At 43.1% G+C, this 14,865-nt stretch overlaps 1 protein-coding gene across 1 annotated transcript in view; it reads right to left on the bottom strand.

The window, feature by feature from the left end:
• Positions 1–2,862: 2,862 nt before the first annotated feature.
• MYH16 (myosin heavy chain 16) overlaps positions 2,863–14,865 on the bottom strand; it is a gene marked incomplete at its 5' end in the record, with an annotated part of 58,998 nt that continues 46,995 nt past the window's right edge. Inside the window, 9 exons of the mRNA XM_080679577.1 lie at positions 2,863–3,242; positions 5,528–5,755; positions 6,797–6,997; positions 7,575–7,745; positions 8,758–8,883; positions 9,900–10,103; positions 11,398–11,590; positions 14,020–14,123; positions 14,217–14,353. Coding sequence (XP_080535703.1) covers positions 5,555–5,755; positions 6,797–6,997; positions 7,575–7,745; positions 8,758–8,883; positions 9,900–10,103; positions 11,398–11,590; positions 14,020–14,123; positions 14,217–14,353 — 1,337 coding nt within the window. The 3' untranslated portion in view covers positions 2,863–3,242; positions 5,528–5,554. The remainder of the gene's footprint in view (positions 3,243–5,527; positions 5,756–6,796; positions 6,998–7,574; positions 7,746–8,757; positions 8,884–9,899; positions 10,104–11,397; positions 11,591–14,019; positions 14,124–14,216; positions 14,354–14,865) is intronic.

The following is a 14,865-nucleotide window of genomic DNA, read 5'->3' on the forward strand; positions in this document are numbered from 1 at the left end:
GCTGTCATCAGTGTGTGCACATAAGTCCTAATAAACTTATGTCTTTCACAGCCAATCCTCCAGGTTATTTCTTTGGAATCCACAAACAACTCACTGAGGTTTCCTGGGACCTCAGCACATTGCAAATAACAGCATGCCACTTAGGGCCACATGGCAAAGCACAGGGTTCATCAAAAGGCAGAAAGAATGAGGGGAAAACATGGGCATGAACCTTTATTGTGGTTTTTATGGGAAGGAATGGGCGAGTCAGGTTATGCAGGTTTAAGGTTTGGCTAGTTTGAATAATTTCAGTGGGCTCTGTGACCTAGAGGCTGTCTCTAGTTGTCTAGTACCTGGCTTTGTGTGAGTAGGGCAGGGGAATATTGCCTCCTAGAGTATAAGAGCTAGATAGAAGAGGTGGCTCAGAGTATGAACTCTGGTTTGGGTTGGTCTGTGTATAAAAGCTGTTTGCTTCTCTAAGAACTGGCTAGCTTTGGGAGAGGCAGTGTGTCCTTAGTCAGGGAGGCCCCTGATGCTAGAGCATCAAGAATATAGAAAATAGCCCTAACCGGTTTTGCTCAGTGGATAGTGCGTGGGCCTACGGACTGAAGGGTCCCAGGTTTGATTCCGGTCAAGGGCATGTAACTTGGTTGCGGGCACATCCCCAGTAGGGGGTGTGCAGGAGGCAGCTGATGGATGTTTCTAACTCTCTATCCATCTCCCTTCCTCTCTGTAAAAAATCAATAAAAATATGAAAAAATATAGAAAATAAGAAAATATAATTAATACAATATTTAGCAATTTTGAAAGCTAGCCCAAAACATTTAGCAAAATCATTTAAATGGTCTTTGCTCCATTTCCTGAAACATGGTGCCTGTGCCCTGATTTCAATTATTGTGGATACTAACTAATAATATTTTCAAGACTATTGATTATATCATTTTAGACCTTTAGGCTATTCTGAAATTATATGTCCTTAGGCAAAAACAGCATATGTGATTAAGTGAAGTCTAATTTTTTTTCTAAATATTGGGTTAGAAACCTCACTTCATCTCATGCTACAAAGAATTTGTAGCTCTGTTTTTAACTGATTTTGGGCAAGTCACTGAGTTGTTTACATTTCCTTTCTGCCACCCTCCTCCCTCAAGTGAGGAGCTGGTCTGGAATTCTGTGTGTGTGTGTGTATGTATGTGTGTACTACAGAGTAGACCATCCTCCAAGAAACAATGAAAAAAATGTTAAAACCTCATGGAATGTCCCTTGCATTTTTCCAGCTAGAGGCCTGCTGCTGTCAGCTCAGCCAAGCCTCCCTTGGAAGGTCAAGTGTTGAAGTCCTTTGGAATGCTAGAAGAAAACTTGGCAAAAGTCCAAGTGTCAAGCACAATAGGCTCTATGCCAAGTTATCTTGTTTAAACTTCATATTCCTATGAGACAGATGTTGTTATTATTCCCCATTTAATAGTTGAGAAAACAGGAGGTGAGCTGGGTTAAGTTGCCCAAAGTCATACTGCTGGTGAATACTAAATCAAAATAATGGCAAAATAGAAGGAAACATATTCTGGTTTAAGAGTAGGTGGGATTTTTGAACCATGCTTATCAGTCAAAACTGCAATGGACTACCTTTTTTTGGCTGGAAGGATTCAGGTAAAAATTGGATAACTATTTTTTTCAGAGATGTTATGTAGGGGAATCTCCAACTGCTTGATAGTTGGATTGGACAGCCTCTGAATGTCCCTTTGAATTCTATAATTCTAAGATTCTGTGAGTCCGTGTTCACACACAGGAAATTCACACACAGCATCTTGAGACTCTACCACCAGAGGGCAGTGTCTTCACACTTGGTCCATTTTCACAGAAGGAATCAAAACTGGTTCCCTCTGGAGCTGCTAGAGAGCACCGCGTTTAGAACCATTACAAGGGTGATATGGGCCTATGTGAAGATGGAGCGGGAACTACCAATGGAATATTACTGTCCCTTCTTCTATCAGCTTAAATAATGATTTCTGTCTGCCAATGAATTGGAGAGTTGTCAGACGGCTAATGATCAAAGGGAAGATACCATTTCCAGAGAGCTAAGGAAAGGTGCCTTCTAGGGGCTGTGAACTGGCAAGGAGCTCTCATAGTGTTGCCCCCGCTACCTCTGCACTCTGAAGACTAGGAAAGTGAAGAGAGGAAAGGATTGAGTAGTGTTAGAAGGTGACAGCAGAAACCCTTCATACTTGGAATGGTTGAAGGACCCAGGAATATTCAGCCTGGAGAAGAGAAAACCTGAAGAACTGTCTTCCATTAAGGTTCTGCAGGGTCCTGGGTATCAAAACCAGGGTTAGCAAGGGGATACTGCCACAGGGCATATCTCAGCTTGATTTAAGGAAGAACTTTCTGGTAATGTCTGGAAGGACTACCTTGGGAGGCCACTCATTCTCCATCATTCAGTCACAGTGTGTCTATTTTAGGCCTGATCTCTCTAGTTGTTGAGGAATATAGCAGTGAGTAAAACAAAACAATGTGCCCTTATGGAACTGACCTACCTGTGTCTGAACATATTCTAGAAGATGCTGAGGTGGATCACTTGGAAGCCTCATATATCAGCCAGGATGGATCTTACCATCCCTTCAGTGGATTCCATAACTTCCTGAACTTTATGAAACCTAGATTGGCTTCATATCTCTGAGACTACCCTCTCAAAATTTGCAAAGAACATCACTAAGACTCCATAGTTTTCATGGTTTCAATAGAAACAAGCCTGTGAATTATGATATAGGGACACAACAGAACTCTGCTATATTGTAAAAATTGCCTTTGGATTTGGAAGTCTTAGAAAAATAAAAATTCTTCACTTAAAAACAACCTCCAGTCAGTCTATTTTTCATATTTCTTTTATTTAAGCTGCATTGGGGCAAGACATTAAAATTGTCCATGTGAGGAATTATTTCTAGAGAACAGCCAGGTCACACAGACTTTACATATTCCATCCTTGACATGAACATGTAGGATCTCAACTGAAACAGACCCACTGTTACTTTTTTCCAAGTGCTTACACAGCTTGATACAGTCTTAGGGAAGCCATGCTAATTTTAATTCCTCTAATTATTGGGTATTTATATCCCAAACCCACTTCCCTCCACAGCTATCTTTATTCTTTAGCACTTGTCTCTTTCTGGCTTGCACTTTCTTTTGCATAGCAAACATTTTCAGGAAGACCCAGTTTTTCATTTTCACATATTTTTTCCTCTCAATGGTCTGCTGTTGAAATCTGTATCACCCTAGAGGACAAAAAAGAGAGAGGTTGAGAAAATCCTTGTGGGCCAGAGCTGGAAGTTCTGACATCTTTGCCCCTTCTTGCTAAAAAAATGCCTGGGCTGGTTCTACACAGGCTTCCTTCCTCATAATGGACACCATTGGGTTATATCGGGCTCATTCTGTGTAAGGTTGTGGTGATTTAGATAAACCTTCCTTGGGCTTAGCATGCTCAAGCAGCCCTGAACTCCACACAGGCTATTGAGAGGACCACAGTGTGGTTCCCTGGAATACAATGCTCCCCATGAGCTTGCCTGTGTTGTCTCATGAGGGACCAAGGGGCTTGTTTTTCTGTTGTGATGTATCTTCCCAAGAAAGAAAAGCTACTGCTCATTACATCCCACAAGTGGATTTTTAAAATTAACAAGATTTCCTTATGGAGATTGTGGGTTACTTGCACTCAACAGGGCCTTTCACAGCCTCACCCATGCCTATCCTGCTAGCTTCATCTCCCTCGCCTCATCATGAGCCCCTCTTCTCCAGTCATGATGTACCCTTGTGTGAATCCCACCTCTGCACTTTCACATGTGTTGAACCTTCTATCTGGAGTTCCCTTCTTTCCTTCTCTACCTGGTATAGCAACAGTTTATTTTTATTTTTTATTAAATATTTTTTTTCATTTTCATTTATTTTAATATCAGAAACTAATACTCTTATAAAATATGCTGATCATGTCCATGGATGTCATACAGTCTCAATTGCTATAAAAATTTCTAAAAATGTTTTCTTAGTTTCTGTACTTCTGTTATCTTGGAAGGTAAACAGGCACCACCCTTGAGTGGCACTGCTCTAGATTCTTGCACAGGTTACATCCAGTGTGGAGCTGTTCCACCCAGCCACTCCACGTTAAATCAGTCACTCATTCCCTGTGATCCCTTCCCAGGAGAGGCAAACACCACATCACAGATTATTTGCTCACAGCCTTGTGTTGATGTGTGTGTCTACCTCTCCACTGGATTCTGAACTCCACAAGGTAGGATGGTCTTTCCTACCCAACTCTATATTCCATAGTACAGGCCTAGTCCATATTCAGAGCTTGATAAATATTTGTGGGACTTAACATAATGCCATTTGGAAAACTAAACTCTGTGGGGTCTTGACTCAGTGTTGACTCATGAGCTAGTTTGCTTAAGAAATCTCATGGCTACAGATGGCATATCTGCTCCTATGACCAACAGGGAAAATGGGATAAGAGAGTGAGGATGGATCAAGACATGGATAACCGACCCCAGGGCTCCCAGCCTTCTAACCTCTGCATGCTGTTGGTACAGTGATGTGGAGAAAGACCAATCGGACCAGGGCCAGCAGACCCCAGGAATAAACAGTCACCAAGCCAAGGCAGGGGATATGCTTTATGAGGTGTCTAATTCTGGAGGCTAACACTTAGCAGGTGGAAGGAGCTGAAATGCCTCCTGAGTCTGGATGGTGCAGGAAACCCATCTGGTATCTCCTTTTGGATCTGCCTGCACAGTTGATGAGTTCTGGTCATTCCTCCCTTTGGAATAGGGGCTGCTCCCCAGTTCTACAGGTACCTTTAATTTTGGGTTGAAGTATAAGGATGCCCACAAGGGACACCCATTAAATTCTCAATCTAGAACCATAGTAAAACTTTTATAAATTTGTCTCCTGTATTCTTTTTAATTGGTTTTGAATTAAGAAAAATAAGAAAGGGCTATTTTAAATTATCTCTAAAATTCCACCTGCACGCAGGCTCAAGAAATGGTACTGCAATGATTATTATTTCCTTAATGTTAGTTATCGAAATTCAACCAGTATTGATGAGATCATCAAGAATAATGATACTGTGGGGGATGTGAAAGATGAATACACGTTGCCTATAAGCTTGCAATTGTCCCTATGGTTGTCCAGTGAAAACAAGCTTGTACTCGGCACCTATTTTCCAGGCTTAGTATTAAGTAACATCAGACATGGAACCTGCTTTGAATGAGCTTTCACTCAGATGCGGACACATCATGAATACCAGCACCTGTGATACAGGTAAATAGCACCACAGCTGAGAGCTTGAGAGAGAGAGAGAGAGAGAGAGAGAGAGAGAGAGAGAGAGAGAGAGAGAGAGAGGAGCGGGGAGGCAGCTGAAGGGACAGGGGAAGCTTTGGGGTTCCCATTGTGTGAGATCAGGGCATGACAGTCTGGAAGCCAGAAAGCATAGAAGTCCGAAAAAGCAAAGCAGGAACAGAAGCAGGAAAGTTGAACTTGGAGCATGGCTGTCGAGAGTGGTATCTACACCCACCGGCTGTGAACTGGGACATGGAGAACATCACTCCTCAGAAAGGGTTTTGGAGGAGCCTGTCTTGGACACCTGGATGATCTCAACGGAGGTGATGCCTTTGCCAGCTACACGGTGTCTGGTGCGCAGCTTGTTCAGAGCAGTCTCCGCCATACCGGCCCGCTCCTCAGCATCATCCAGCTCATGTACTGTTTTCCTGTAGCGAGCAAAGGTCTGGTTGGCCTGCTCCTCCTGCAGCAAAGACACAGTGGAAAGTGGGATGTGAACCTGGCTTGTTCTGGTTAAATGTGTTCTGTTTGTTATCTATCCTGCATTGCCATCTAAGAGTGTAATTGTTCTATAAGGCTTTTACAAAACATAGCAGTCCTAGGTCAGGGTCATCCTCTACCTTACCACGGACAACTGTCTCAACACTTTTAGATAATTCTTTTTGGCCTTGACATCCATATTTCTAAATAAAATGTGCTCTTTTGCTGCTTTTAGGCATTAGTTATTGGGGCCCCACTTGGAAGTTGTGGATTTAGTTCTTCCCCTAGCCCCCACTACACATTTCCCATCCCCTTGTCTTCCCAGTAAAGATGTAGTTGTTTTATTTAGACCCCATATTTACTGTATGCCTGGCCTTTATTGAGCCTTTGGGGAAGGGCTTTGAGTAGGTTAGTGGCTGATAGATTCAACATGGTGGCCCCAGAACTGGCAGCAAATGACAGCAGAGTCAAATATCTATGTCTTGGATCATGGTGTTAAGTGGACATGTGGTGTAGGATTGAGACTTGAAGCCACTATTTGCTAACCATCTGACTTTGACTTTAACATAAATACCCCATACTGGGCTGTTTACTCACTTGTGAAATGGACTAAAAATACCAGATTTCCTGCCTTGCATCAGGAGAATCAAATAAGGGTGGGCCCTTGTTTTTAACAGTATGACCAGGAAAAAGAGGTTATCCTGGCAGAGGCCACAGAGTCAGCAGAAGAAGGACAAAGGAAGCTAAGACCTTCCCTGATTTTAGAGCACACCCTTCAGTGGGTACTTCACCCAACATAGGTGTTCTTAGAGGATAAGTTTGGTTTTTACATATTCTTATTGCCAGTGTGTAGTGTCCAGTTCACTTCTCACACGATAGTGGGGGTGATGTGCCATAGACATAAGACTCATGGGAGTCGTCTTTTGGCCAATACTTTATTCCTTTCCTATGGTTAATTCTAATCAAGGCTTGAGACATGGGCTGGGAAGAAAGGGAGAATTAGGGATGTGTGGTGAGCACCTACCGCCTCTTCAATCTGCCGCTTGTAGACCTTCATCTTGTTCTGTAGCTTCTCCACCAGCTCCTGCATGCGCTGATTGGTCTTGTGGTCCTCCTCTGTCTGGAAGACCAGCTCTTTGAGGCGACGTTCATTCTTCCGTAGAGTCTTGACTGTCTCCACATGCCGTTTCTGCTCGCCATCCAGTTCTGTTTCTAGTTCCTTGATCTGAGGAAGGAGGAGAGGAATGTGGCTAAGGAAATGTATGTTTTTGAACTTCAGAGCTCAGTGACCTTGGACAGGGATGTCATGGCTACAGTGTCAACTTCCTACCCAGAGGTGAACAGGTGAGCCCTGGATAGGAGGGGTCAGGCTCTTTGTAAATTGGTTACTTTTCCCAGAGCCTCAAGTTTCCTCCTCTGAGAGATGGGAGAGGCAGGGATCAGAAAAGGTGACCAAATCTCCTGGGCCCTTCCAGCTTCAACATTCCAGGAAGTAAAGGCTTATTTTAGGTAAGCAATAAGAGAGGAATAATGTTGGAAACTGAGACTGGGAACAAAGAGGATGAATATATTGGAAACTGCTCTGCTTGGGGGCTAAGGAAATTCTGGGGGAAGATGACAGGGAGAGGAAGTGGAGAGGAGACCTTTGTATAAATAAATTAGAGCTATTGCCTCAATATCCTTTTCTTTCCCAGCTCTGGAATAACCTCATCAAATGCTGGGCATGTTTTTTGGGAAAAGACCTCCTCCCTCCTCCAGCCTGGCCATATCTGTCTCCTAGCCCAGCTCGGTGTTGCCCTCACCCTGGTTTCCAGCTTCATGATTGTGCGCTTCCCTCCTTTCAGAGCCAGCTGCTCAGCTTCCTCCATCTTGGCCTGCAAGTCTTTGATGGTGATCTCATAGTTCTTCTTGATCTTCTCTAGGTGCATGCAGTGGTCCTGCTCTTGCCGGAGCTCTTCTGCCATGCGGGCAGCCTGGGGGAGACCAGGAGAAGAGCATGAGCTGGAGCTGGGTCTGCATCCAGGCTCATAGTGCCTTTGAGAGGTGAGGAACCTTGTCTCCCAGTCTCTCGGAAGCCAAGTGGTTGACTTGAGAAACCTCACTAACACACTGCTGGGGTTTGATGGAAGGGGGTTCCAGGCTTCCATGTCCTTCCAAGTGCAAGGGGAGGAGGCAGGGCCAAGAACTCATAGCCAGGCCTTCTATCTCTGTAGACTCCACCAGGCTGGTGCTCTCCAGCCAAACTCTTTGCTGTATCATCCAAGAGGGGCATAGCACAGAGGGTGGGAAAAGCACAGATCTAGAGTAGGAAGGTGAAGTTCTGTACCCAGCCCCTGTGTGAGTTTGGGAAGTCGTTTTACCCACGCTTCTTACATTCATTACACAAATATTCATGGAGGACCTACTGTGTGCTATGTCTGGGTCTATGCTCTTGAGACATACCACCAAATTAGACCAACAATGTTCCTGAGCTCCTGGCATTTCAATCAAGTGTGAGAACAGAAAATCTGTATTTTCTCAGCCCTAAAGTGGGATACATAGTATCTACACTCAAGGTCCATGTGAGCACCTAAAGGGATACTGGGATAAAAACTCTTGGCAGCACATCTTGCCAATATCCACCCCTGAGCCTCTGGTCACAGCACCCATTTTCATTCCACTAACCCTCCCTTCAAGGCTGGTTTGATATTCCTCTTTGCCAAAAAGTCTGCCAAGATGAGTCCACACCAATGGCTCCTTTGATCTGTGCCCCCAGGCTGCACTCTCTAATATCTCACATGATCATGTGTAGCTTGTAAGTATTCCTCCAGACTCTGGTCTCCTCAGAGCTGGGACCATATCCCTCTGGCAGGGTGCCAGGACTCCATAGTGACTCAAGAAGAGGTGCTAGCCTTCCCTGCCTAGGGTAGCCGGGTCCTCAGCAGGTGGCCTGGCCTGGGGTGCCCCGGCCCCCTCCCACCAGCAGCAGGCAGTGCACACACTTACGTCAGTCATGGCTTTCTTGGCCCTCTCATCAGCTGAGCGGAACTCGCTGATGAGCTCCTCGTGCTCGTTGGAGATGCGCTGGACATCTGATTCCAACTTGCGCTTGACCACGAGGAGGCTTTGGTTCTGGAGGAGGAAATGAAAGAATTGCTGTGAGACAGGAGTCTGCACAGCCCTTTTGTTTCCAGGAAAGAAAATGACCCTCTCCTAGACATGCTTATCAGACACCCTAACAGAAAATGGCTATAGGACTCTGCTTGGAGTGAGCGTCTTTCCTCTGTATTCTTCTCTGGATTTTACAGCAGAATTTGCATTATGAGGAGCCCAGGAATAACATCATTTAGGCCTGAGAAGGATGGCAGCTCTAGAAAAATTCTGAACTCAGAGCTTGGAAAACCCAGTTCAAGGTTGGGTACTTCCACCTAGAGATGGATAAATTCCTTACCTCTAGGCTTTGGCTTTCTAGTCTCTAAATGAGATAACCCCTATATGTCCCATGTACATTTTTTCTTTTGGTAAATTCACATGAGATGATGAGTAAGTATTAAGCCATGCCAGTAAAGGACTGCACTGTGAACAGTAAGCAGTATTGGTGTTACCATTAGTAGCAGACAGGGCTCCCAATGTTGACCATGGATAAACCACTCAAGTCTTTGGCCCATTTTTTTCTTCATTTATAAAATGAAAGTCAGACTTTAGAATATTCTAGATCACTCCCAGTTCTGAAGTTCTAGCCTCAGCTACACTTGTTTAAAATTGGCTTAATGCTTAGACTCTTCTGAGGAGTTTCTAAAAGTTTAGATTTCTGGGGTTCTACCATGGACCCACTGGATCAGAATCTCCAGGGGAGTCTCTGGGAGCCTGTCTTTAAAAGCTGTACACAACAGTGTACATGTAGTTAACACACTGTGCTGTGCATGGAACATGGCTAAGATGGTACATTTTATGTTATTATTATTACTATTTTTTACCGTAACAACAACAACAAAGTTCTGCTGGTGAGTTTCAAGGACTTGAGGAATAAGGACATTAGCTGCCTCTGAATTCTGAGGGGATCTCACAGGTCTGGGCACCATTCTGGACTTGCCCTGGCATCCTGAGTATGAGTTTCCATGGCACTTCCCAGGGAGCCACCATCCTACCTGGACGTTGACCTCGTTGTGTCTCTCTGTGATCTCCACCACCTCTTGTTCTAGCAGCTTTCGGGAGCGCTCGCTGCCCTCCAGGGCTGAGCGCACCTCCTCCAGCTCCGTTTGCAGCAGGCTTAGCCGCCTCTCCTGCAGGTTGTACTGCTCCCGTAGCTCCTCGTGCTGCCTGGCATCCTCATCCATCTGGACCTGCAGATCCTGGGGGACAAGAAGACACATTCTGAGCTCATCTCTTTGAGCTGGCCAGGACTAAGGGTGCTCTGACCTTCACAGACCTGGCTCAGGAGGGAGCTGGGGTGGAAATGGGGAAATGGAGGCCACAGAGGAAGAGAGTGTGAGGCATAGACCTGCCCTCAGGGAATCACAGCCTGGTGTTTACAGCAGGGCCTCCTCAATGAGCTTTGACAGTTATACCCCCCACTGGCTAATCCCTGTCTCTCTTCCCCTGTCTTGTTATTTCTCCATAGCACTTACCATTTTTTTATACTACAGTTTTATTTATTTGTTGCTTATTGTCTACCTGCAGAGATATTTGTTGTTTCATCCATTCTCCTACCCCTAACACTTAATACAGAGCCTGGACAGAGTAGGTCTCCAATAAACACATGTTGAATGCATGGATCCAGCTATACATGCTTTAAAGACCAACCTGATGATGAAGAGTGATAAAGGAGGACTTCAACTTTATTTGTGTTTATTTCTTAAGGTGGGTGAGTAGTGGATACATGGGTGTTTATATTCTTTATTTTTTAAAAATATATTTTGTTGATTTTTTACAGAGAGGAAGAGAGAGGGATAGAGAGTTAGAAACATCGATGAGAGACATTGATCAGCTGCCTCCTGCACGCCCCCTACTGGGGATGTGCCCGCAACCCAGGTACATGCCCTTGACCGGAATCGAACCTGGGACCCTTCAGTCCATAGGCCGACGCTCTATCCACTGAGCCAAACCGGTTAGGGCTATTCTTTATTTTTCTATGTCTGAAATCATTTATAATAAGTAAAAAATGATTTTAAAAATTAAGACAGGTCCAACTTCCTGTTTCCCTCCTTTCCCCTCTTATTCCAGTGGTCCTGGATATGGACTATGGTAGTCAGGACCTATTATTTATTTAAATAATTTCAGAGAGGCAGGGAGAGGGGAAGAGAAATAGAAACATTAATGATGAGAAAGAATCATTGATTGGCTGCCTCTTGCACTCCCCACACTGGGGATAGAGCCCTCAACCCGGGCATGTGCCCTGACTGGAAATCGAACCTGGGACCCTTCAGTCCGCAGGCTGATGCTCTATCCATGGAGCCGTACCAGCTGGGCGGGACCTCTCATTTATAGTCTCCAAGTCTCCTGCTCCCTGGAATGCCAGCCACCCCATGTTCTCACTCTCTTGCCTTTATCCTAGCTGAAGACATGCATGAAGTTAGCTTTCTGAAAGCCTGTAGGCTTGGTGTTGGCTTGCTTTGTGATTAGTTCTTTCCCCTCCCAGGTCACTACCTTGAGTTGCTGTTGTAGCCTTTTCAGGGTCTTCACAAGTTCGCTGTTGTTCTTGTTGGCATGGTCCAGCTGGATTTCCATTTCATTCAGGTCAGTCTCCATCTTCTTCTTCAGGCGAAGTGCCTCTGCCCGGCCCTTGGCTTCTGCCTCCAGGCTGGTCTGCAAAGACTCAATGGCCCGCTGATGGTTCTTCCTATAAGGCCAAGCAGAGAAGGCCTTGACATACTGGACAAGCACATTCAGTCTGTGCTAAACCTCCCTAGATAAGAGACCTCTGAGCATCAACATGAGTATAGCCACCATGTTAAGAAATTAAATTCTCTTTCCTTAAAGTATTTAAGTGAGGGAGCTTTGGAAAAAGGAATGGAAGGTGAAAGTTTACCATGTCTTTTGTGATATTGATTCATTTAACATGAAAAACAGTCCTGCAAGAAAACTGAGGTTCCAAGATGATGAAAAACGTGCCAAAAGTCATCCATTTAGCCCACAATGAGTTGCATTCAAACCTAGATGCTGAGGTCCAGTTTTATTTATTACAAAATAGGAGTTTTTATTATACAAGTTAGATATATACTTATCTTCAAAACAATTCATTGATTGTTCTTAATATATATGTTAATTATATTGTAATCAACATAATAAACATTTCGATAAAGCCCTCATATAAGCTGTATTAATCTCCTTTTATAGGAGGGGACTAATTTAAATGTTAAAAAAATAAATGTTTCATTGAGGCAAATAAATGATTAGCATGTAAAGATCCTGTCCACATTATGCTCACCTCTGCTTCACCCCTGAACACCTACTATGTGCAGGCATGTTGCTGGATTTGCAGCACTTTAAGGTGAATTCAATTTGCAGATATGGGCAAGGATATCATGACATTCTCAAAAGTGAACAAAATCAGAACTCATTTTGGCTTAAAAATAAATACAAGCAAAAACGTTGAAAAAAATTAAAGATCTAAATAAATGGAAAGACATTTATGTTTATGGATTTAATATTGTTAAAGTGGGATTAAATGCAATCTAGTCACAAACAACCACACATTGTATGATTCCATTTATATGAAATTTTCAGAATAGGCAAATTAAAAAACACACCCAGAAAGTAGATTAGTTGTTGCCTAGGGCTGGGGCTGCTGGTGGTGGTGGGGGAGAAATGGGGTTTGACTACTAAAGTAAATGGTATTTCTTTGGGGTGTGATTAAAATGTTCTTAAATTGTAGTGATAGTTGCACAACTAAAAACCATTGAATTTTCCCCTTAACATGGGTAAATTGTATGGTATGTGAATTATATCTTAATAAAACTGTTGCAAACACACACACACACACACAGTGGCATAGCTAGAAATTTAGGGTGAGGGTCAGGTTTAGCCTACTGGCTCTAGAGTCATTGGCTTCTCTTCACAACATGCTTTCATATCTATAATTTAATCTTTTCCACATCTCAGAGAGAGGTGATTAGGAAGCTGTCATCTTCTCATCTGTTAGCTGGGAGAATTGCATCACAGATAGTTTTTTCTAATTCTTTATTGTGGCAAAATATACATCAAATGAAATTTACTATCTAACCATTTTAAAGCATACAGTTCAGTGGTATTAAATACATTCATGATGTTGTGCTACCATCTATCTCCATAACTCTTTTCATCTTATAAAAAACCTCTATACCCATTAAATAATAACCCCCATTTCTTCCTTCCCTACAGCCCCTTGCAAATACCATTCTACTTTCTGTCTCTATAATTTTCAATACTCTAAATACTTCATAGAAGTAGAATCATACAATATTTGTCCTTTTATAACTGGCTTATTTCACTTAGCATAATGTTCTCAAGGTTTATTTATGTTTTATCATGTGTCAGAATTCCCTTTTTAAGGTTAAATAATTTTCCATGGTATGTATATATCACATTTTGTTTATCTATTTGTCAATGGACATTTGGATTATTTCCATGTTTTAGCTATTAAGAATAATGCTGCTATGAATACAGATATACAAATATCTCTTTTAGACCCTGCTTCAAATTCTTTTGGGTATATATCCAGAAGTGAAAATGCTAGATTATATAGTAATTCTATTTAAAAATTTTTGAGGAATCTCCATACTGTTTTCCATAGCAGCTGTACCATTTTATATTCCCACAACAGTGTAAAAGGGTTCCAAATTCTCTACATCATCATCAACACTTGCTATTTTCTGTGTTTTTTTTAATAGTTGCCCTTGTATTGGGTGTGAGGTAGTATCTAATTGTAGTTTTGACTTGCACTTCCCTAATAAATAGTGATATTGAGCATCTTTTCATGTGTTTATTGGCCATTTGTATATCTTCTTTGGAGAAATGTCTATTCAAGTCTTTTGTCCATTTTTGGATTGGATTATTATTTCATGGGGTTTTGTAATGAATCATTGAAGTAAGACATTTCAAAGTGTTTGTTAACCACAGAGTACCCCATCTGTATAAAGTACTACCATTATTACCGTTCAACAGATGTGGAAACTGAGGTTCATCTAATTTGCCCAAGATCACATGACTAGTAAGTGGCAGAGACCCAGATTTCTGAACTCTGCTCCATCATGCTATCAAAGTCAGCCTCCCATCCTGTCAGCCCCATACCTCGTAGCTTCAAATTCTTCCTCTTTCTCATGAATTCTCCGGTCAATGTCAGCTTTAACCTGAGCCAGTTCCAGCTGAATTCGAATCACCTTGCTCTCTTCAACCTGCCAGGAATGTAAATGTCAGTCTTTCTGTCTAAGCAGGTTTGTAGACCCTGGCCAAGTGTTCAGCCCCCAAAGAGACAGCCACGAGGTTACCTCCAGGGAAGACTCAGCTTCCTCTAGGGCCACTTGGAGTTCGTCCTTCTCAATCTCTAATTTTTTCTTCAACTTCTGCAGCTCATGCACACTCCGTCCTCCCTCGCCCAGCTGATCAATCAGTTCTTTTATCTCCTCTGAGAAAAATAATATTCTTGTTAATAAGGTGCATGAGGACTACCAGCTTCCCAGGATCATGGCATGTGGCACAGATATTCCTCCACTGGGGCCAGAAGCAGGCACTCCTAGCCTCATTGTATCAAAAGAGAAGCAATACACTCCAAGTCATGGACTTGTGGAGCATCAGGGCTTGAGTGGATCCAAGCTCCTCTTTTTATAGATGAGGGTCTGAAGCCCAGAGAAGAGTTAGCAAGCACAGAGTAGCTTTAGGGCCAGTGCCCAGAACTCTAGGGGCTGTCAGTTCTATATGCAAGGCCTTCCTTTCTGGAGACACCCCCCCGCCCCAGCACCCCCTCTCAGGCCTCAAATTCCAGCCCGAAACTCTTATATGTAAGGAATAAGTATACATATGTATATTACTTACATGACAGATGTAAGGGCTAAAATAAAATCTATTGAGCCTTTATTTTTGCCAGCTCTTCTACTAAGTGAAGACTTGACACATTTTATTGTATTTCATTAGCACAAC

The sequence above is a fragment of the Plecotus auritus genome (genome assembly GCF_963455305.1).
Source record: "Plecotus auritus genome assembly, chromosome: 7".
NCBI classification, from domain to species: Eukaryota; Metazoa; Chordata; class Mammalia; order Chiroptera; family Vespertilionidae; genus Plecotus; species Plecotus auritus.